The sequence below is a fragment of the Carassius gibelio genome, chromosome B24 (genome assembly GCF_023724105.1).
Source record: "Carassius gibelio isolate Cgi1373 ecotype wild population from Czech Republic chromosome B24, carGib1.2-hapl.c, whole genome shotgun sequence".
NCBI lineage: Eukaryota > Metazoa > Chordata > Actinopteri > Cypriniformes > Cyprinidae > Carassius > Carassius gibelio.
Window position 1 is genome coordinate 1,225,320 of NC_068419.1, and position 25,594 is coordinate 1,250,913.

The 25,594-nt window shown below is 36.9% G+C and overlaps 2 protein-coding genes across 4 annotated transcripts in view; both read left to right on the top strand.

The window, feature by feature from the left end:
* The first annotated feature begins 4,960 nt into the window (after nt 1-4,960).
* LOC128013072 (uncharacterized) lies at nt 4,961-10,945 on the top strand. Its single transcript, XM_052595799.1, has 6 exons — nt 4,961-4,991; nt 5,140-5,333; nt 8,943-9,097; nt 9,594-10,021; nt 10,131-10,330; nt 10,546-10,945. Exons 1-6 carry the CDS (start codon nt 4,961-4,963, stop codon nt 10,750-10,752), a joined length of 1,215 nt encoding a protein of 404 aa, XP_052451759.1. The 3' UTR covers nt 10,753-10,945.
* A 2,828-nt stretch (nt 10,946-13,773) lies between these two features.
* The window catches only part of LOC128012985 (uncharacterized), a 32,210-nt gene continuing 20,389 nt past the window's right edge, over nt 13,774-25,594 (top strand). For 2 of the 3 annotated variants that reach the window (XM_052595646.1, XM_052595645.1), the window contains exon 1: nt 13,774-14,203. Coding sequence is in view for 1 of the 3 variants with exons in the window: in XM_052595645.1 (XP_052451605.1) it covers nt 14,125-14,203 (79 nt within the window). In the remaining 2 variants the exon portion in view is untranslated. Of the gene's footprint in view, nt 14,204-14,528; nt 14,745-25,594 lie in introns of all 3 variants that reach the window. The other variant, XM_052595647.1, reaches the window with a different exon arrangement.

The following is a 25,594-nucleotide window of genomic DNA, read 5'->3' on the forward strand; positions in this document are numbered from 1 at the left end:
GGAATTCCCCTGCGGTTTTCAGAGGGTTTAAGTTTCATTGTGAAAATATGTTGCATGTCAGGATGTTTGCTATTCTTGTTTTGTAGCCTTTTGTATGAAAGATCTGAAATGTCAGAGTTCTCAGTTTGGAATATACATTCATCAGTTCTTTTAACAGGCTTGGTTCATTCATTCATTGTTTTCCTTTATTTAACCAGTTTTAAAAACTCATTGAAATCAAGATATCTTTGAGTGTGACCTGGCTAAGAGAGCAGCAAAAAAAATAATTTAAAAAACTACATTTACATTACAACATTGAAACACATAACAATGGCAACTGGCAATACGATTTTATTTATATTGCACTATTAATTACAACCCAGGTTGTTCAATGTGTTTTAAAACAAAAAGACATCACAAGTTGCAACAACAATTCACCAGGTGATAAGGTAAATAATAATCTGTTTAAATACCTTGAGCTTATTTAAAGATGGAAGAATGGTGAATTTTAGATTATTAGATTAGAGATTATTTATTAGATTGTTTTCTTGACCTGGTAAGGACTCTAGCTGCTGTATTTTGGACGACCTGTAGCTTGTTTATTGACGAAGCAGGACAACCACCTAGAAGTGCATTACAATAGTCCAGTCTAGAGGTCATGAATGCATGAACTAGCTTTTCTGCATCAGAGTACAACTCTACATGTACTTTTTCTTGGTCCAATAAGTAATATCTCTGTCTTATCCGAATTTCATAGGAGAAAATTATTGGTCATACAATCTTTTACATTTTTAACACCCTCTGTCAGCTTGGATAATTTAGAAGTTTCATCTGGTCTTGTTGACAAAATATCATCAGCATAGCAGTGGAAACTAATCCCGTATTTTCTAATAATATTACCAAGGGGCAACATGTATATTGAAAATAGAAGGGGACCTAGGACGGATCCTTGTGGCACTCCATATTTTACTGATGATCAATGAGATGACTCCCCGTTTAAATAAACAAAATGGAAGCGATCGGACAGGTATGATCTTAACCATCTTAGAGCCTGCCCTTGAATACCTGTATAGTTTTGTAATTGATCTATGAGTATGTCATGATCTATGGTGTCGAACGCAGCACTAAGATCAAGTAAAACTAGAAATGAGTTGCAGCCTTGATCTGACGCAAGAAGCAAGTCATTTGTGCAGTTTCTGTTTCAGTTCACTAGGATCTAGTAGATCAAAATCAGAATGAAAATCAGAATCAGAATTAGCTTTTATTGCCAGGTATGTTTACACATACAAGGAATATGTTTTTGTGACAGAATGACAGTAACAGAACAAAAAAACAGATAAAAAAATAAGGAATACATATATACAAATTGACAATATATACTTTTAATTGTGATGATTTGGGCTCACGTTTAATTTGATTGGCATGTCACCATATTCTAATTTGTTGAGGTGGTGAATTGGTGGGTTTTTGTAAAATGTGAACCAAAATCATCACAATTAAAAGAACCAAAGACTTAGACTACTTCAGTCTGTGTGCATTGAATTTATTTAATACACGAGTTTCATGCATATACAGCATACAATGATAAAAATGTTGTTCATCGTGAACCTTAACCCAAAAACCTTTAGCTTCATACACTTTAGAAAATTGTGCATAGTACATTTTCTATAGCAAAACTAAAATGTTTAAATGTGCGACTGACAAAATCATCCATTATTATATTTCTGTACTGTAGACTATTATTTTTAGTAATCAAATTTTTATTTAATTTGTGTCTTTCTATTTTTTTTTATATTTGTCCTATAGTTTGACATTTTCTTCTTTTATATTGCACTTCAATATTGCACTTCTTTTATATCTTCTTTTATATTGCACTTCTCTGAATAACTTTAGTAACCTTAATAACATTTCACATGTATTTAATTCATTAAGTAGAGAGTACGTTTTATTTTTGTAATTATTACATTTCTGTAATGTAGACTCATACTTTCATTTTTGGTAGCCTACTCATCAATACCGATCACCAATACCTGATTGCATTTGTAATTTATAAAAACACTGGTTACAGAAACCAAAAGAATATTAATAAAACTAAAAAATATGTATTTTCTGCCTCATTCTGTGATAAAAATTGAACAAAAAGTGTAATTGGGCAGTTATAAAAATATTGACAATAAGTACAGGACACTAATTATTGATAATTGTCAATCAGTGTATTTGATTTCTTAGACAATTTAAAGAGATAAGAAAAAGAATAAACCTGTCATTTAAGCACACGCACAAAAAAGATATTATTATTATAACATTTGACATTTCTGTCCTCCTCACTTCTGAAATGATGGCTACGCCCCTGTAAATAAGTGCATGACGCTCCTGGCTCCCTTCTTGGAATTCCACAGCATAAGCATGAGGAACCATGGCATGAGGAATGTGTAGGCTTTTCTTGTGAAGACAACACTCAAATTATAAATCATGTGATTACAAAAAGGGCATGTGTTTGTGCAGAGTTTTTTTTCTGCTTTACCTGATGCATGTTTTTCTCAACACCACGTGAACTGAAAACTGTCTTCTTCAAGCATTCACATTCGGCTGATGAAGTTGCTGGCAGACACTTGAAAAGGAAACTGGACACAAAATATGTAAGTAGACCAACTTTTTAAGATAGATTTTTATTATAAGAAGAATTTTTAATTATAACATCATAAAAATGTTTTGACACACACACACACACACACACACACACACATATATATATATATATATATATATATATATATATATATATATATATATATATATGTATATTGTATTTATTTTTTTTAATTACCCTTGTGCATCAAATTAATTTACTGATTGATTGAATTTTGCCTTTGTTAATGCCAAAAGCATACATTTTGGTACAAATCTGTATTTTTATTAGAATTTTTATATTTCACTTTCATTTTTTCATTTTCTTTAATACATTTATTTTACATTAAGTACAAATAGCTACAAACGTCACCATTTAAACACATTAAAACTGCTTTTTATTAATCACATGGCCATTCAACTATACCATGATGCAGTCTTTGTCAATAGGCTTTCATTCTGTTGGCAAAGTTTTAAAGTTAAATTTATTCCTATTTATTTTCCTTATTACTATGCACAATCTGCCTATAAAGCAAATACTGTTTTTCTTTTTTTTTACTTTTTTTTTTTAAGTTTTCAGCTTTTGCTATATTATAAAGTTGTTATGGAAGTCAGAGTGTGGTTTGTATGTGTGTGTGCACGTGCACCTGCAATGTTCTTGAGAGAAATTACACCCTACTGAAAATCTCAAATTTCACCGCTGTGTACACCAGTTGAGATTTGCTGCCATCTAATGGGAAAAGTTTGGTACTGCCCCCAAACAAAATCATACTAAATGTTTTTTTTTTTAAGATATCAACATAAAATTTGGAACACACTTGTTTAGATTTATGGCATTGATTTTCTAGCAAATTTTGAGTTCAACGTGTTTTATAGTATGTATGTATTGGTGCGTTCCGTCGCCATCTTGCAATCGAAAATGGCCAAAAAAGCGGGAGCTGGTTCCTGAAGCCACGCCCACCTAGCGCGACCGCAGCGGCAATCCACCTGTCACTCAAGTGGCCAGACCCTTAATTATGCAGAACTTTAAGGCTTAATGTAATTTAAACGGATGAGTTATAAAAAAATTACCCCCCTCACAGTTATCATGAAGGGCAAAATTAGCTATATAGACCAAAATCATTTTTTGAACCAGGCTGTAAACATGATTTTTTTGTTGTTGTAAAGCCTCAAATGGCCAGTCGATGAATCACAGTTTTAGTCACTTCCTTGTTGGCTTCACGAGAGAGAGCAGGAGGTTGTCGCTCAAAAATGTTAACTATTTAAAACCGAAATCGTTAAACATGGATGGTGAATTTAGACCACGGGCGTCCAAAAAGGTTTTTGGCCTTGTCCATTACGCACAGAGATCTCTCTATTTTCTCTGACTCTTTTGATGATATTATGCACTGTAGATGATGAGATTTACAAAGCCTTTGAAATTTGATGTTGAGGAACGCTGTTTTTAAAGTATTCCACAATCTTTTTACTCTTTCACAGATTGTAGAGCATCTGCCCATCTTTACTTCTGAGAGACTCTGCCTCTCTAAGACATCCCTTTCATAGCTAGTTGATATTATTCCTTTAGTTATTATTATTATATTTAGGTTATATATTATTCAATTAGGTGCTAGATGTACTTCCAGCTAAATATTTTCAAAATGTTTTGCTTATTCAGCCCTTATTGCCCCCATGCCAACATTCTCGAGACCTGTAGCAGGCCACAAATTTAAAATGAGCTAATTTAGAGGATAAAAGTCTACAATTTTGTGTTCCAATGTGAATAAAATATTGGCTTATATGATTTGAGAGTCTTTTAGTTTTCATTTTATTCACATTTTAAAAAACGTCCCAACTTTTCCGGAATTCAGGTTATATATATATATATTTATTTATTTACATTTTCTGTTGCATTTCTTGTCTTTCTATTGTAGTTTAAGAGAACTTACACTAGGAACTGCCATAGAAAACCATGTCTAATTTTAAAGGTAAGAGACACTTTACACTTTAATGAACTACAGTACATTAAATATTATAAAGCTAAAGCTTTTGCCATTTTGTCATGTTGTCTCATGAGACAAGCGAGAATCAGCTGATGTTTGTTTCGAGCCACACACAAAGAGGTGGACATGAAGAACTTTACATCTAACATGATCAGAAACATTGCTCTTCAGTATTTTCACTTGCTCTTTACAACAGTATCAAATATGTAAATATTTGCCGGTATCAGCATTGAGTTTCAACTATATTATTACAAATTGTTCGAAGCAGCTTTGTAAAACATTACGCTTTTACAAACGTCCAGTGAAGTCAAACATGACAATAGCAAAGAAAAAAATATGTTTATATAGATGAGAAAAAACTTTGAGGACCCATGACTGGCACTTATGGGTTTTGGGTTACAAGTCTGACTCTCTAACCATTAGGCTACATCTGTATTTTTAAACATAAATTAATGTTTTAACTAAAAAACTTTAGTATTACTGACCCATTCACCCATAATTGAACCCTAGAGGTTGTTTTCCATCACTAATGTTTGGTCTGATGTCTCAGAGGTTGTTCCCAGTGAATTCTCATGGAGGTCAGAGTTCATCCACGATCTCCATCCGGCTACAGAGCGAACGGCTCTTCTCTATCATCTGTCTTACCTGGATCTGGGTAAATTTCCAAAGTTGGAGCGTCTGATCAGAGAACAAGCCGTTGAAACACAAATGCTGTTTGGATCCTCTGAAGCCGTTCTGATGAAGGTGAGGCCGAATTCGTCATGTTCTGCTTTACATATCTTGACAGTCATGGCCACTGTGAAATACGTGATGATTCCTAAAAAAATCTGCTTTTGTGCTCCCTTAAATAAAGCACATATATTTTAAAGTGGTCATATGATGCAATTTCAAAATTTCCTTTCTCTTTTGAGTGTTAGAAGCTGTTCGTGCATAGATAAGATCCTTAAAGTTACAAAGACTAAAGTCTCAGACCCAAAGAGATATTCTTTCTAAAAGTTAAGACTTGTCCGCGCCCTCCTAAAACGCCTCGTTTAAACACGTCTACATAACTGTGTGGGAAGATTTCCATGACACCGCCCAAATGTTCACGTGAAGAAAGAAGGCATAACTTTTATTCTCGCTGTAGTATTGTTGCTGCCTCCGCGATGTCGTGGACACACTGTGTGTTTCATTGTGAAATCAAAACTACTTTATTTGGCCTTCCAAAAGAGGACGATATCCACTTCGTCATGCCTAGAGCTGATCCGTGCTGGTCGTTGAGGAAATACATCAACATCGCGCTGTGGATCGCTGGATTGACTTTCACTGTGGATGAACTGGAGTCCAGGCCGGGGTCGTCACATGTGGTTGCCCGCCGGACTCCGCTCACTCAAGTTCGCTGTCCTAACTTGGATGTGAGGAGTGATTTTCTGAGCCATTTTCCTCTCTCTGGATGTATACAGTTCTTGAAAGGCGGGCAGGGGAGCACCAATAATCTTTTCAGCAGTCCGACCCATTCTCTGTAGTCTATTAATGTCTGATTTTGTAGCTGAACCAAACATATATTGAAGTGCACAGGACGGTCTCAATGACAGCTAAGTAGAACTCTTCCAGCAGCTCCTGGGGCAGGTTAAACATCCTCAGCTGGCGAAGGAAGTACAAACTTTGTTCAGTCTTTTTAACAATTGAGTCAATGTGATTGTCCCGCTTCAAGGTGGTGCGAGATGGTGGATCCCAGGAATCTGAATGAAGCCAATGCAGTCACATTGCTGTCCATGATGGTGAGTGGGGAGAGGACAATGGGGTTTCACCTAAAGTTCACCATCATCTCCATTGTTTTGAGCATGTTCAGCTCCAGGTTGTTAATTTTATTTTTATTCTTTTATTATTTCTTACATTTATATAACGCTTTTCTAAGCATTCAAAGCACTTTACATTGTCAGGGGGTATCTCCTCATCCACCACCAATGTTCAGCATCCTCCTGGATGATGCGACGGCAGCCATATTGTGCCAGAATGCCCTCCACACACCAGCTTATTGATGGAGAGGAGACAGAGTGATGAAGCCAATCAGCAGATATGGGGATAGTTAGGAGGCCTTGATGGTCAGCGGCTAATGGACAAATGTGGCCAGGATGCCGAGGTCACACCTCTACTCTTTTTGAAAGACATCCTGGGATTTTTTATATCCACAGAGAGTCAGGAACTTGGTTTAACATCTCATTCGAAGGACGGCACGACTACACGACTTCAGGAGCTTGACAGAGGAGTCTTTAGAGGTGCAGTCACTGGTGTTCAGGGAGAACAGCAGTGGGGAGAGGACACATCCCTGAGGGACACCCGTGTTGGTGGAGCAGCTGTTTGACATGAATTTCCCCAGTCTCACTAGCTGTTGCCTATCTGTCAGAAAGCTGGTGATCCACTGACAGATAGAGCTAGGGACAGAGAGCTGATTTAGTTTAATCTGGAGAGGCTGTTGGGATGATGGTGTTGAAAGCCGAACTAAAGTCCACAAACAGGATCCACACAAGTTCATGTTTTGTCCAGATGTTGCAGGATGAAGTGCAGTCCTATTTTAACTGCATCATCCACAGACCTGTTTGCTCAGTAAGCAAAACTGCAGGGGGTCCAGTAAGGGTCCAGTGATGTCCTTCAGATAACCCAGAACCACTTTTTCAAATGACTTCATGACTACAGACGTTATATCCACAGGTCTGTCAAATCTATAATAAAACTGATTCTGGTCTTCAGCAGGTTATTGATTTGCCTCAGTGCTGGAGGATGGTGTCTTGTAGTTTGTGTTCAACTCCAATCAGTGAGGTCGAAACAGGCTTTTAAAGCCCACCCTGTTTCGTTGGTCCATCTCTTTACAGTTTTTATAACATTTAGCAGAATTACGTTTTTTCCGACTGTAGGCTGGTATAAGAACCAGGCAGTGATCAGAGAGCCCCAGAGCTGCTGGTGAATACAATGGTTTACAGTTAATGAAGAACGCTTCTGGATTGGGACAGCACATCTTCTTAAAAACAGTTATACTTATAGCCTATAAATACGTTTTTGCATTTAAAGAATTTGTCACTGACGATCCAAGTGCGAGTTTTAAGCAGTGCAGAGTAGCGCTTGTTGTTTGTCATTTCCCCAGATATGGTTTTATGTTTATGTGGCACAATAAGCAACGTAATGCATAAAAAGACAGTACAAGTTATTATAATCAGTAAATAAGTCCCCACTAGTTTGTAATGGGTTTTATTGGTTTTGTCTCATCGTGCCAGGAGATGGCATCACAGTAAGATAAGACGTGTAACATTTCCCTCACACTCTTGAGGTATTTATCCAATCAAAACGCACTGGATAGCTGTGAAAATCAGCATACTACTCCTTTTTCAGAAAGATGAGCTTTGTAAAAATTAACACATTTCAGGAAGATGGGTCATAGAGGAGCAACAGTAATGTTCAGTATGTGGAAAATATACTGTTTTTGAACCTTAAAGCGCATTAACACATTGCATTACACCAAATACACAACATAATGTTATTTTTACCAACGTCATATGACCCCTTTAAACAACATGCAATTATGTATAATAATACTAACAAATCCCAAAAAACCCAGTTTAGATGCTTTTAAAAATCAAATCACATGAGCCAATATTTTATTTACAATAGAACATAGATAACATAACAAATGTTTAAACTGAGAAACGTAAACATTTTATGCACAAAATGAGCTCATTTCAAATTTGATGCCTGCTACAGGTCTCAATGGGGACAGGCATAAATTTTGAAATGAGCTTATTTAGTGCATAAAAGTGTAAAATATTTTAAAACATTTGTTATGTTCATGTTCTATTGCGAATAGAATAATGGCTCATGTGATTAAAGTATTTTAGTGTTTTGGGTTGTGATTCATTAAAACACATGGAAGTTTATTTCCACCAAAAAATAAATAAAAATGTAGGTAATTGAAAATGTTTTTTTATTTTTTTTTTTATTTTATTTTTTTTTAATTGCTTGTTTAAATAGTTTATATAGTGTAATATAGAGACTCTTTGGCTTCTAAGAGGAACAAAATTTAATTGCTTAAAATTGCAAGAAATACATTTAGAATTCAGAGGGGAAAAAGTTACAATTGTGAGATGAAAATTTAAAAAATAGCAAAATTTAAACTCAGAATTTAGAGGGAAATAATCTAAACTGTAAAATGTAAACTCAGAATTCAGAATTTCAAATTTCTTTTGTGTGTTTAAGAAGTCACAATTACCTTTTTATATTTTTATTCAATGGTGGAATTAAGATCAGTAATTCACTGTGCCAACAAATGTTATTTATTTTTATTTTTTTTATAAAATGTAATTAAATTCTATTTTCTTGTAGTGTGTCGCCACAGGTTCCAACCTGGTCTCCTCTGTTTTCCCAATGTTGATGACAGCGTTTGAGAAGAACAAACCCGTTTTGGCACTGAGATCCCTGGAGAAAGCCAGAACATGGATCAATGACATCATCAGAGCCATGGATGCGACTGTGCAGAGGTGAAAACATTAGCAAACTTATAAATATATAAGGAGTCCATATAATTGATACATTTATGCACACCAAAGCACACATGAAAGAATACATGAAATTCTGAAACAAACTTTTCAGAAATTCAGAAAATTTTAAATTGGGTACATTTTAGACAAGTTACGTTATGATGGGGAACAGAGGTGTATTTAGGTTAACTTACCATTTAAGTTGATTAACCCATACCATGCTGATTCCTAAAACGAGTCCGGGAGTAAGTTCATCCAACACAGGGTATTTGTCACGCAATAATTACACAAAATCCAGAAACAACAACAGTCTAACTACAACAATCTGAGAACATGCAGTACCAAACACGAGACAGATAACAACAGAGAGTCCCAAGCAGGAACCCAACTCCTCTCCTAAAAAAATGGTTACTACAATTTCATTATAATAAAACCATGGTTCATTTTCATTTGATTTCACTTTAGCCAATCATATGAAATGCATTATTTTATTCAGGTATTATCAACATATACAAAGTGTGGCAAGGTGCACCAGCGATGTGATTCAAGAGAAGAAAGAGAGAGAAGAAAAGCGAACTGAGAGCACACGGGTGAAGAGTCTGCAGGAAGCTGTGGCCAAGCTTGAAGAGGAGCTGAGAAAACACAACCGAGATATGAAGGGATTAGAGAGAAAGATTAAAGACAAAGACTGTGAGCTACAGAATCACATCGCACATACTAGCGAAAAACAATCTGGTATCTGGATGCACCTGCTGCAGTTTATTGCTATGACCGACCCTGCTGATACTGCTAAAACTGAATCGCTCAATGCCGACCTGTCGTATCTTACCTCCGAGAAGGACAATCTGCAAGCCAGAAAGCAGACGATTCAAGTCAAACTGACTGATCTCCAGCTGAAGTTGTCCACTTGCAAAATACATCCAGGTGAGAGATTTTAACAAACATCATGCAGTTCACATGTTCACCACTGTCTATTATAATGTTCTGAAGGCTCACATTGATTTCTCTGATCTGCTGTATATTGTTGGTCCAGGTGTGATTCCCAGTCCTGTCCACCTTGAAGACGTCCAGCTGTGTCTTTTACAAATCCAGCAAATTCTGATTGAGCTTCAGAAGTTTTGGGAGAATGTGCGTACGCTGCTGGACTCAATGAAAGACCAGAGCTTCGTCGAGGAGGATCTCTTTCAGGACCTGAAGGAGGGGTTTCTGACCTCCATTAAAGCAACAGGAAAGGTAATGTAGACACTGGTTATACATATTCTTTAGTGGTATTCATGAGTATTTACATCAGCAGCCAGATTTTCATTCACTCCTTCCCTATAAAATGAACTGTGACTTTCACTATGAAGGAAATCGTGAGTGGTTCTGGGAGTGATTTTGGGATAATGGGTTTATGTCAAGATGTTTTTAGTAAATGTGGTTGATCTTTTGTGGCTTTGATCTTTCAGTACTGGCAGAGATTTGGTGAATGCTGTCAGAGAGCTCAGGTTATCTTCAGCGTTCAGTCTAAAGATGCGTTCAAGTTCCTGGAGACGAATCCTTCCTCACTCTCCAAGGATGAATGGGAAAAGCAGCGCTGGTCTATCACGGAGAGACTGAATGAGATCAGCCCACGTGTGTCGTCCATAGCTGCCATCACTGAGAGATATTATTAAACAATTAACTAATTAATCACTTTTTACAGTGACATTTTCTAATGCATACAGATTTCTCTCTGTCATTTTAGTAATGCTTTGTAATGTCTTTACTGCTCTTGTACAAGTTACAATTCAGCATGAATATTCATAAATTAAAAAAAACATAATCTGGTTAAAATCAGTTTGTGGTATAAAGTCTGATCCATGTGGTCTGGCCATACTGTAAAATAATAATAATAATAATAATAATAATAATAATAATAATAATAATAATAATAAACAAACAAGTGGAAAATGTGCTGGTATGCTAATTTTTGACAGGACATTATCTATTATTTTTTATCAACATTTCTATTAACCCTAAAACACGAGACAATGAAGTGCAAAATTGTAAAAAACACTGGTTTAAAAAAGTTTTGTCTAATGTTTCGCTCTGCCTAAAATGACAATCATGGGTTGAAACAACAACAGAATTTATTTCTCGGAATCTATTATTATTATTATTAATATTATTATTATTATTAAAATAGTAAAAAAAAAAAAAAAAAAGTAAGATTGTGTGTTAGTTTATCTGTCCAGATGAGGGCAGCAGCGACCGAGTTTCTCTCTCTTTCTCTCTCTCGTGTGTGTGTGTGTTATAATTATAATTAGTAATTATTATAATTAGTAATTAGACCGTGTAAAACACACACACACACACACACACACACACATATATATATATATATATATATATATATATATATATATATATATATATATATATATATATATATATATGCTTTTAAGGATGTAGGATGCTAACAGAGATGAAACTCTGAACTCTGAAAATGTAATTTTGAGAATGAGAGCTGGGACATTCCTTAGCCATTCCAAATATTTTCAGATTATATATGTATATATACATATATACATACATAAATACACACACTTTTTAGATGATGATCTTATATCAGTGGTGTGTACATTTTTGCAATGTCCTTTCGTTTTGCACTTTTCAAGTCTAAAAATTTCAATCGCGTGTCAATGTTTTTAATCCGTCTCATTTTGGACAGTTGCAGTCATCCAATCACATTCTGAGACTTTCCTCCTAATTTATCGAAAATATTCGCTTCTTTCGGTGGAACGGATTTAATACTTTTCTATGGAGTCAATATAATGCCGCATATATACGCAAACTAATAAAGTTTTGCAAAAGAAAAATTAAGTTTTGCAAATTAAAATTAAAGTACTGAGAAAAATAAATGTGCTTACATCATTAAAAAGTCTACGACTCAAGATCTCGATCTCGACTTCTTCATTTACATAAATTACTAAATGACTGTCACTGTAAGAAAATTCTTTCGATTTACCTTAAATTTAATGTGTAAACAAACCCACATGGCCATATCAACCTGGGATTATTATGTACATTATAGATAATAGTATTTACTAATATTTGATTTTAAATTAAGAAACATAAAATAATTATTACAATATTAAATTATTATATACTACAACTGCCACGGGCTAATTTTACTCATGGCATTTTTTTCAAATGGCTACTTACTGTTCTAACTCCTTTATTGTGGTGCTGTCATTGAGCAACTTACCCAGCCAGCAATGACATGTGGGACCCAGATGGGTTAAGTATGGGTTCCATGGTTTCTGTGTGGGCATGGGCTTTGACTGGGTGAAATCAGCGTGTCCCATGTAGGTTTTGTAGTATGAGTCCCACATAGGAAGCCCATATGAGCTGATTACATGGGCCCCATAATGGACAGGCATGGGCCAATTGGGCATGGATTTGAACTGAAAACACCTCTATGGGTCCTGCATAGCATATTTATGGGCCAGGTGGGCATGGGTTTGAAATGGGAATGCATACATGGGTCCTGCATGGCATATTTATGGGCTGAATGGGGATGGCCGGATGGGTTTGATCTGGGAACGCATATATGGGTCCTGCAGAGCCCACTTTAAGCCCATAGGGGCATTCATGGTTGAATCCTGGTGCAAGCCCACTTTAAACCCCTTTAGGCAGGTGGGGCCCAAATGGGTCTGTCATGAATTACCCAGTTAAGATCCCACATAACACCCTTATAGATCCCTTTTAAAGCCCATCTGGGCATCCACGGCTGGATCCTGGGTGCAAACCCACTTTAGACCCTTTAGACACTTTAGTCTGACATGATTTGCCCAATAAATTTGCCAAATAAAGACCCATGCTGTACCATTACAGGTGCCACTTTTAGTACGTCTGGGCTTCCACGGCTTGCCCCAATGTGGATCCCGGGTGAAAGCCCATAATGGGTCCCACATTTGCCACCCATGAAGCCCTCATCTGGGCCCCACATGTCATTGCTGGCTGGGTAGCTTAGCCTACATCAAACAGTCACAGAACTGCACGTTCAAATTAAGAGGTTTAGCCTACTCATAAATGTTCAAACTTTAATTAACCAATTTTTATTTTTAGGTTTAGTTTATTGTTGGCTACTGTGCTGCTTATTTGTTAAACAAATCTGAATTGTGATGTAATGAACAAAAATTGTTATGGTTACCCGAAGTTTATTGGTGTTGTTCTGTTTATACTTAAAAGTATAAATTATAGAACTAAATAAATTAATCATTAATTAGGTGAAACAGTGCGCTTGAACTTGTCATTGCATCATACATTCTAAGCAGTGAATTTGTATGGCTTATTATAGTCTATTTAGGGTATTTTAGTTATTTAAATAACATGAGTTATCTTAAAACATTTTATGATATAACAGCACCCAATGTTCAGCCATTCATGCAGCTGCTGACAAACTTTTTCCATCCCTGTTCAAATAAAATTTAACATCATCTGTCACGGCGCGGTAGAGACAGCACCGTGGAAAGAGCAAATTCTGGGTCCAAATGCTGGGAAGAGACACTTTATTATGAAAAGAACAAAAAGGCCAACAAGGCAAAACAAAACTGGCATAACACGATCACTGGGAAAACCACACACAACTCCAAGAACACTATATGAATCAACATTAACAAGTACAATTAATCCAGGCAGGACGAGTGGTGGGAGAGAGGAGAATATATGTGGGTGAACAAATGGGAATCAGCTGTGTGTGTCTGAGTGAGTGAGCGGATGCAAAACAGGTGTACCGAGTGAACCAGGTGTGTAAATGAAAGTGTGAGTGGGTGAAGGTGATGAGTCCGGGAGAATGGAAGTGGTGCCCTCTGTTGTTGAGAGGAAGGACCACCGAGTCCGGACTCATGACATCATCAAACAGGAACAAGATGTTTAAATTTCCCAATGGAAGATCTTCAGAGAGCTCAAACATCTTTATATCATGGTTTACCTCTTTAGCTTTATCAATGGACTCCAGGAACTCTTCCTTCATATCAGTGAGATACTTGATACAGTAAATTATGTTCTTTTCAAATAATATTACATCAAAGGACTGGATTCCTGACGACTATAGTACTAAACATAATTTCACAGTCAACAGTAAGTAATTTGATTTTCACTCATTACTTCACCACTGCATTTGTTATAATTTCATTTTAAATTACCTTGAACAGTAGTTACAATCTGTCTTTGTTTATTAGCCCATTGCCTTTAGATAAGATTGTGTTATTGCTACATCGATTCAATTAAGGGTTTATATGTATAGCAATTCTCACAATACAAATCGTTGCGAAGCAGCTTCACAGGAAATGAAAGTTTATACATTATATTTAGGAGTAGTTTACTAGCGGGGACTGTGTCAAGGTGAATTATTACTTGAACTCACATTTTGTGTACTACGACATTTTAAATATTTTTTTTGCAGGGCTATACAGTTAATAAAGGTGCTTGAAATTGACTGGACAAGGGACATTTCACTGTTTGTGTCATTAACCAGTCTGAATTTAAGTGGCTGGGAAATTATAATAGCAGAAATAATAACCTTCATCAGAACGGCCTCAGAGGATCCAAACAGCAGCTGTGTTTCCAGAGCTCGTTCTCTCAGCAGACGCTCCAGCTTTGGGAAGCCTCCCAGACACAGGTCAGAGAAATTGTAGAGAAGCCGGAAAGAGCTCCTGGGTGAACTCTCGACTGGAAACATTGGCATCAACAACCTCTGAGACACCAAACCAAACATAGTTAGCCCTTTGGTAGATGCATAGATTAGGAAAACTGAACAAGTAAAAGTTGGTGTTAGAAATGATTACCACCTATACAAAACTTGCAGGCCAGGCCCCACAATGTAAAAAATGTAAGGTTTTATTATCCTTGTGTTGACATTTGGTCACACACACACACACACAAACACACACATTCTTATTCCAAATGTTCAAATGTTTATTAATAAATATCGATTCTGAAATATCTGAACGGTACCAATAGTAATTTCCCGAAGTATCGATACTAGCCACGCTTTCACTTTCACTTCTCTCCAAAGGCGCGTTGACAACCACCACACGTGCACGCGCACATGCACTCGCACTCGTCTCATTCGCTCTGGTTAGCAAAAGTGAAGTGAATGGAAAGATGGCGAGTGCAACGCCCGCGCAACCGGCTTTGGTTGATAAGGAACACAGCAGGAGTGCTATCTGGAAATATTTTGCATATGAGGCAAATGAACATGGAAAGCAAGCTAATATGCAAGAGATGCTACAGAACAGCGCTAACAAAAGGCGCTAACATAGCAAAGCACCTGAGAGACCGACACCCGGATCTGTATAAAGAATTTCTCGAGGTTGGTATTATTATTATCATGCGCGTAATTTGCAGGGGGGTTAGGGGGGTCATGACCCCCCAAAAAATCAGATCCAACTAATATAACCCCCTCAATATCATCAAACCATTCAGATTAAAATAATATGAAATATTCAGGATAAATACTTTTGTTCGTTTTCTTTATTAATTTCATTTGCCAGCAAGAAAGATAGCATCCTATTTTAAATAATCTGTAATGTACCCCCCGCCCCCCACACCGACTACTTGGTATTACCCAACCGGCTTTCTCTACCAAGTTTGTTCACTATTTTGCGCAGTCCCTGGGATGATTGGGTGGAAAAAGCTGACGGAAAGATGAAAAGGGCACTGAAAGGCAGCCAGACAACAATTTTTCATTGTTTGTCGACACCAGCCAAAAAAAAAAAAAAAAATCCTGACCAAACGGAGGTACCCCGCTAAATTGGCTGTTAAATTAGCTGAACTTTTCTCAAAGTGTGGGGAGTAGATACATGACAAACATGTTTTGTGCCCATTTTTTTAATTACTTTATTTATTGACCATACACTCAAAACAAAACAAAGACACATCTATATGTAAGCCTTACTTAACCTTTTCACACGTAAGTTTAAACGTTTTTCAAGGCGACCGTTATTGATCGTAGTATCGCTTTATGGTTCCCATGGAGACGAATCATTCATTGCTTGTCAGCGCTGATGACTGATGATCTGCTTTTATTTCCTTTTTTATTCTAATTTCACAAATTTGTTAGCTATAGCAGGATATATCTGATATTCCGATTGTCAAATATGTGCAAGTGGATGTGTTTTGTTGTTCAAATACCTTTATAATGATCGCGTTAATTGAGTTGTATGCGCAACGTATAGGTATCTATCTTATTAAAATACCTAAAAAATTACGTAACGTTAAATTATTATTAGGAATTTACCACCTCCGGTTCAATTTGAGATGATTATAATATATTATAATTATATATATATATATTTTTTTTTTGTTTTTTTTTTTTTGTTTTTTTTTGCATGGAGTTTGCAAAGTGACAAAATGAATCAAAGCACAACTAAGGTTAACGTCAGTCCACACTTGTATTTTCTCAGTTTCTGAATTTGATGTTATCAGAGGCTAAATGCAAACACAATTATTTTTATTTTTTATCTACTTTTGAGTCTTATTTCATGCAAAGTGATAATATAATTGCACTTTCATTTTCTCTATTTGAAAGTTTTTAATGCTGTTATTTTTGTTTTTGTTATTATGCTGTTTTGTTGACTGGAGTTGGGTGGCTAGATGTTGGTTTGCCAGTGTCCTGTGTGGTAAAGCAAGAGGGTGCCAGGGACTGTGTAGAACCAATGTCACTGAATTGTAACTTAAGTTGCTGTTTACTCCAATACAGTCACCCGTTTGTTGTGTTTTTTTTTTTGTTTTGTTTTTTTTTTTGGGGGGGGGGGGTGCATAATTAATGTATTAACCAGCTTTTATGACCAATGAGCAATGCATTTGTTACAGTATATTTTAATCTTTGATAACAGTAGGCAGGGGCGGATCTACCGGGGTGGCATAAAAGAAAGCCTTGCCACCCCTGCTGCCACCCCAGTTGGCAGCAACGAATTAAAGGTTATGGCCAATTTGAAAATTTACGAGCGCGAATCTTTCGTGATTCGCGATCCTGCTCCGAACTCCCGAGCTGATTCAAATGATTTGCTATCCCCAAACTGACTCAAATGATTCGCGAACCCGCTCCGAACTCCCGAACTGACTCAAATGATTCGTGATCCCCATGACTGACTCAAATGATTCGCGATCCCGCTACGAACTCCCGAACTGACTCAAATGATTCGCGATCCCCATGACTGACTCAAATGATTCGCGATCCCGCTCCGAACTCCCGAACTGACTCAAATGATTCGCGATCCCGCTCCGAACTCCCAAACTGACTCAAATGATTCGCGAACCCGCTCCGAACTCCCGAACTGACTCAAATGATTCGCGATCCCCATGACTGACTCAAATGATTCGCGATCCCGCTACGAACTCCCAAATTGACTCAAATGATCGCGATCCCTTTGGCTGACTCAAATGATTCGCGATCCCGCTCCGAACTCCCGAACTGACTCACATGATTCGTGATCCCGCTCCGAACTCCCGAACTGACTCAAATGATTCGCGATCCCCATGACTGACTCAAATGATTCGCGATCCTGCTACGAACTCCCAAACTGACTCAAATGATTCGCGATCCCCATGACTGACTCAAATGATTCGCGATCCCGCTCCGAACTCCCGAACTGACTCAAATGATTCGCGATCCCCAAACTGACTCAAATGATTCGCGATCCCGGTCCGAACTCCCGAACTGACTCAAATGATTCGCGAACCCGCTCCGAACTCTGACATATATTCAGATATAAATGTAACTAATTAAAAAAATAAATTAATAATTATCGATTTTCAAATATTGCACCAGTCAAACAAAGTCTATTTAGTCGTCAATACTGTTGACGCTGTCCTTTATCAGTAGGCTTTATATTTATGCTCAACATGAAGTATAGATATTGTTGTCATGAAGACAAGAGCTTTTTCTTTCTGCGGTCTCCCTCTACGTCACCTACAGTAGCAGCAGCGCGCCAGCACCGCGTCAGGCATGATTCTGGTGTGTAAAGACACAGAAAAAGCGAAGCAGTCGCCACGCAGCAGAACCGCCACGCTCACGACACGCAGCCAGTGTGTCACCGGACTGAGACTCAGGAGGAAAAGTTAAGTAAAAATTGATTATCTATCTATCAATAAATGAAGCTTTAATGAAAGCACAGACTTTGAGATGATAAATAACTAACGTTACAGTGGTTTAGTCTACTACATGATACGTTACCCACTTTTAAAAAACGTGAGGATACGTAACAACTTCGTTTTGTGTCAGAACTTTCACACTTTCATTCATAAATTCTCCCCGTTTGTGTTTGAAAAGCGACAGGGATCAGGGAATCGCGGAAATGGAACTTGCTGTATGAAGCAGAACGTCACGGAATTCGCCTATTTTTGAATTAATAAATCAAAAGTAGAGCTGTACATTTAATCAAATCTTGATATGTGTCTGCAATATTAAAGGTATTCAGTACCGTCGCTCCCTACACGCAGAGTACGCACTCTGCGTAGGGCACCAACTCCCAGAGAGGGCACCATCCCAGTTGCTCAAAAAAAAAAAACTTTCTCCATTTTCCCATCCGCTCGCGACCGCTCGCACCTCAGATTTGCGGCTGAATGTTCATGATTGATGGATGAACATCTATGCCTGGGTAGAGTACATCAGCAATCCAGCGAAGAAAAAAGAAAAGTAAAAGCAAAAAAATTTAGGGACCGTCTCTAAAGTTACATGCGATATTGTTATACACTTTTCTAACGTCAGTAGCATTTGAGGATAATTACTTATAGTCATAAAAACAACTGTAATTGTTCATCTAGGTGTCAGCTATAATGCACAATTGAATATAATGTTTGATATGTATTAAAATAATCTGTAAATCATATGCAAATTATGCTACTCTTTCACATGGGCTCAAACGCAAATTTGAAGCTCAATAGCATTTGAGGAGAAAGACTTGCAGTCATAAAACAACTGTAATCTGTTCATTTAGGTGTCAGCTACAATGCACACCTTATACATTTTTTATATATATTAAAAAAAAGTATAAAACATTTAGGTAAAAACCAGGCCCGTTTATCTCTTTCAGGAACATTCCTGTGAAAGTTTTTTCCCTTACGAAAATTACCCATGGTTTTAACAATAACACCACAAATCATTGTTCTTGTAGCCATGGTAACTGCAAATTAACCATGGTTTTGTTACTTCAAATAATAATTTATAAAGTATTAATATACTGTAATATTTTTATTTTATTTTTTTTGCTATAAAAACAGACTTAAGCCATCAATAGCCTTTAAAATTACTTAAAATGCATTATATAAAAAAATAATGAGGCAATAATGATTGCTTAATAATAACACTGTTACAATACATAATGTAGGCAAATACAAAATAAACAATTTATGTACATGTTATTACAAATGCCATGTGATTGCTGCTGTTACACTTACAGGACGATCAAATCCTTGTTTAGGCGACTGACCAAACAATTCATTCAAATATTCACTTAATCTTTCATTTTTGGACACCTTTTTGCTATAGATGACACACGCTTTATCATTTCTTCAAAAAAAAAAAACATGCATATCACAACCCTTACAAAAATAAACCATGGTTTTATCATAGTAAAACTGCTTAGTTTCCTTTTGCATGATTTCTGAATGCTTGAGACTATAAAATAAATTAGAGTCATAATAGTTATAGCCACAGGTAAATGTCGAGAGCTACAATTGTGATTTGTAAATAATACAATTTATTATTTTAGTTTTTTATTTGATTAAAGTTATTTTTTCACCCCTATAGTAGGTGTTTTTTCCATCATCATATTTGAGGAAGGGGGAACAACAATACACTCCTGATTAGGGCACTTGTTTGGCCAGCAGTGGCCCTAAAGATGTTGTTATACACATCTCTGGGAATGTGTGCTCTACACACACACACACACTGAAGCACGCGTGGTGTTTTCATCTCTTCACTAATATTGATGCATGATGTATGCTGCACGTCATTGCGCTATGAGAGGATTTCACCATTTCATTTGATAAAACTATTGTCATTCATTCGTATCGTATACACAGACTGACAGAAACAGCAACCTGTCAAAATAAAATTTTGGTATAACTTGAAGAAATTCAAACAGAAATATAGTACTATTGCACAGTAGAATATGCTATACGTCAAGTAGGCTTAATAGCTAATAATAATAGTTAATTAAAAAACACAGAAACTCTGGTTACAACTCACCAAAATAAAAGTTTGGTCTAACTCAAAGAAATTATGTAAGAAATTGCTTAGTAAAATATACTTAAAAAAATATATACTAAAACAGCATTTTAAAGGAATATCACACAAGTTTTCATAGATGTTTGAATTTAAACTTGACAAAATAATAATACCATATCTTTCAAAAACATAACTATAATGTTTATTTATTTATTATTATTGTCAGCTAATAAATCCTATCCTTCAGAGACCATATTCATATAACATCTAAGGCTAAATGTAGCTCTTGACTGGTTGATTTAGATGATGATTAACACTAAACTGTAGAAAATCAGTTTAGTCTCCGCAGCTGGAAATGTCATTGGCTGTTAAAATCTTGTGTTTCTTATAATAAATTGACATATTGATAACACTGAATCTTTTATAATGCTCTTAATCACATGTGGATGCATGCTGTATGCATTAGTGAGTGTGTGGTGCTTATGGGGTATGGTCACTTATTCCTTATATGAACTGTTTCAAATGCAAGACATTGATTGCATGAGATTAAGTTTGTAAATGATAGCTGTGTCCTTTTGTAGTGTGCACATATATTTATCATCAAACTGTGATAACTGTGACTAAATTCAGTACATATACGTCTGCCATATGTTGCCACCCCTCAAACATTCCTGCCCCCTTCTCGCCACCCCATCAATATTTTTCTAGATTCGCCCCTGACAGTAGGTATTAGGTAATAAAAATATAACGGATCATGTTAGCTCTGGTCCAATGAAAAATATTAACAAATAGAACTTTGAATTTTAATTAGTACATGTATTAGTGAATGTTAGTTTAAATCAACTTTTAACTTTGATTAACAAATGTTTTGTAAGTATTTTTCATTGCTTATTTATGTTAACAAATATCTATTACCATTAACCTAAGTTCTTAGATTAGTTCATTCAGTTCATTTTAAAGTGTGGTCTAAAAAACACTCACCTCTGCAGAGAAAATCTGCATAAAACTGCAACAGATTCCATTTAATTATTTTGTTTACTAATTTGATAGTTGATGCATAAGATTGCACTGATTTTGATTTTGCTTGAAGTTTAAGTATCTTTTGTTGACATTGTGATTTGATTTTACTTGGAAATACAAAAGATTGCACTTTTTTTTTTTTTTACTTGCACTTTATTGGTTTTTGAATGTAATGCAATCTGAGAGGCTTTAGAACAAGTGCACTACCTCAGGACATTTTTGTTAATGTAAAATATATGTTTTAGACTTGTTATATTTAGCTTTAAAAAAAAAAAAAAACCTTAATATTTTGGCAGTTTTTTTTCTCTGTGGTATCGAAAATGGTATCGAATATCGATATTTTTCAAGGTATCGTATCAAAGTTAGAAATTCTAGTATCTAGACAACACTAATATATATGTGTATATATATATATATATATATATATATATATATATATATATATATAACTACATTTTTCAATCTGATCTGCTTCCATAATTACATTATTATTTTTCTTTGTATTTGTCTTAATACTTTTTATGTGAATATTTTTGTGCATTATTTATGTTTATATCTTTTATTTTTACTATTACAATATAATTATTTTTGCTCTCAAAAACCGTACTGAATGTTTTATTGAACAAAAAAGATACAAAAGTAACTCCATACCACACAAACGCATGCACAAATCTGTCCTGAGAGTTTCCTAGACTGGCAAGGCTGTGGTCTCGAAATTAAAGGGTTAATGACGCAACGTAACACAATTTGCGTTATACGCTAAATCAGGGTTTATATGCGATAAACCAGGATTAATAAACAATTTATGTGGAATAAACTGCATAATTGCACAGTGCTGGTCAGACCATATGTACCCTTTAGTGATAAAGAAGTGAACAGAATGCTTTACAAATTATACTACACAAATTAGCCAACATGACAATTATACAGAAGTTTCTAAATCGGTACAATTAATGTATAACTAGAAATTTGGATGTGCTGCTTTTAGAATAGACATAGCTACTGTGTTAAAGACAGCGAGGATTGCTTGGCTGTGAAAATTCTGTCTTAATTCAGGACTTATATCAAACATGTGAAGTCTGGTGCAGATTGAACATGGCACGTTTGAGCATATTATCTTGTTAGCGAAAAGTAGCTGTAGGCTATATTAGGGGGAAAATAAGACGCTCAATTTGCATTTTCCGCGCATCGCTAAATGCCTCATTCGCGCTGCGAGACCTCCAGACAGGCATAAACGTGCCTTGGCATTGATTTAACATTGAAATCATTCATGCCAGACACTCTATTCGCGTTTGTTGTGAACACAGCATTAGACTTTGTTTTCTGATCATGATCAGAGTACAAGTGCGCTATTTGAATCAGCATTTTTTTTTTCTTAGGGTGTGCCTTAGCCCATTTGTACCCTAAGGGCCTAATTGAGCATGTGCAGACTGATTCTTATCATCAATCTACCACATTTCTGATTGAAGTAATAAGACATGTTGCCACTTGTTGCAACCATCTCCATTGTTCCCTAATTTCCTTAGGATCTAGAGTTTCTTAACTTGTTTCCTTAATAAGATGAATCATAGGCTAAATCAAATCCGCTCTGCTCTATCATGTTCCTCTTCATAAGAATGTGCATTGTGAAGAGATATCCAACTGCAATTTAGGATAATATAATTTTTTTCAACTTTGAATGCAGTTTTGCAAATTAGTGTCTTTTTCCATCTGCTTTTATCAAACCTCTTAAAACCATAATTAGACCCATAGGTTGCACATGCTGCCCCAAAAAGTAAAATATGGACTTCATTTCAGATTTTTGTAAATGATTATTTTTGTACCTTTAATGAATATTTTCAAAATGCCCAAATTAATACCGAAAAAAAAAATAGATTTTAAAAGAATTCTTTAGCGCCTTGAAGTAGTTTTTAGGTTTAATATTAGCCGCATGTTTTGCTTAGACTGTTTTAGGGACCATCTGCAAATTCAACTCACAATGCAATACATAGTCAAATAATACAGTCAAATTTAAAGTTTATAGTAAATACCTAGTATGCAATGCACACAAACATATTTTGTGAATACCTCCCTTTCTGTACTTACAGCACACAAGTAATTGTATGAAAATAATTACAGTAATTCAGAAATTTTATTTTTTTCCTTTCACCCTGAACTCCACCTCGCTGTCCCACTGTGAAATACGTATGTGGTTCTCCTAGTCCTGCTTGTTCAGTTCCTGGGAGCCTGACTCACAAGAACCTTCAGATTTAGCTATGCGATTTAGTTCTACTGACATCCTCCCAAGTTCAGGGGCATTCGGTTCACCCTTGTGCCGAACAAGGATTTTCCCATCTTTTGACCAGAAATTGCGATCCTGCTGGCAAAGGACGTGATAGATCTGGTACCTACGGCGAATGTGAAGTTAGGGTTTTACAGCCACTACTTCATGGTACCCAAGAAAGGCAGTGGGTTACAACTGTATCCTGGACCTGCATGTTCTGAACCGGGCCAGGATGTTAACACAGAAACTTATTTTTCAATGTGCACGTCCACATGTTTGGTTTGCAGAGATCGACCTGAAGCTGAACCTGATGCGTACTTTCATGTTTCGATCCTCCCTCGACACAGGCCATTTCTCCGCATCACGTTTAAAGGGCAAGCATATCAGTACAAGGTCCTCCCCTTCAGGCTATCCCTGTTGCCTCATGTCTTCACTACGGTGGTGGAGGCAGCCCTCGACCCGTTGAGGGAAATAGGCATTCACAATCTTAACTTCCTCGACGACTCAGACACAGAGACGTGGTATCCAGCCACCTCAGCTGTTTGGGTTTTGCAAACTCTCCCCCGTGCAGAGGATCTCTTTTGTCAGTATGGAGTTGCACTCGGTCAATCTGACAAACATTGTGGAAGATCAGGGAGGACGAGGAGCGGGTCTTCTTAATAGTGTCATACTGGCCCAGTCAAACTTGGTTCCCAGAAATGATGCTCCTCGCGACAGCCCCTCCTTGACATATTCCTCTGAAGAAGGATCTCCTTTCTTACAGAGGGGGCACCCTCTGGCATCCACATCCAGACCTGTGGAATCTCCACATGTGGTCTCTGGACGGACCTCAGAAGTTCTATGTGATCTACCTTCAGCAGTAGTTAACACCATCACTTTAGCAAGAGTGCCCTCTAGTAAGCATAACTACACGCTGAAGTGGAACCTGTTCATCGATTGGTGTTCTTCCTAGTGGGATCACTCCCGTAAATGCCTGATTGCGGTCATGCTCTCCTTTCTGCAAGAGAGGCTGGAACGAAGGCTGTCGCCCTTTACCCTCAATGTGTATGTTGCCACTATTACCACACATCACGATGCAAGTATGTTGGGAAACATAACCTTATCATCAAGTCCCTTAGGGGTGCATGAAGGGTGAATCCTTTGTGGCCCCACCAGGTACCCTCTTGGAATCTCCCCTCAGTCCTGATATCCTTTAAGGAGGAGCCCTTCAAACCTATGCAGTCAGTACAACTTAAGTTTATGTTGTTGAAGACAGTGTTCCTCACTGCATTGTCTTTGATCAAGAGGGTCGGGGACCTGCAGGCATTTACAGTTGACGATATGTACCCTGAATTCGAGCTGGCTGACTCTCACATTGTCCTGAGACCCCTGCCTGCATATATGGCCAAAGTTCCCACCACACTTTTCATAGATCAGGTGGTGAACTTGCAAGTGATGCCTCAGGAAGAGGCAGACCAAACCTTTGCTCTGCTCTGTCCCATTCGTGCTTTGTACATTTATGTGTACTATACTCAGAGCTTCAGTGCCTCAGACCAGCACTTTGTCTGCTTTGGAGGACAGCAGAAGGGAAAGGCTGTCTCCAAACAAAGACTTGCCCACTGGATAGTGGAGGCTACAGTCTTAGCATACAAGGCCCTATGTTTATCGTGTCCCTTCGGAGTGAGGGCACACTCTACAAGAGGAGTGTCATCTTCATGGGCATTGGCACGAGGCACCTCGATAGCAGACTGTAGAGCTGCTGTATAGCTGCTGGCTGGACAACACATAAGAGGTTTACGAGATTCTGTAATTTCTGTGTAAAGCCTGTGTCCTCTAGTGTACCTCAGATGGTCAGTAACACCGGACCTGCTTGGTGTCAATCATGCTTAGTGCGTTCGACACTATTGACCACAAAATTATTTTGCATAGACTACAAAACTTTGTGGGCATTAATAGAAGTGCATTAGCATAGTTTAAATCATACTTATATGGCCACCATCAATTCAAAGCAGTGAATGACACTTTACATGTTACC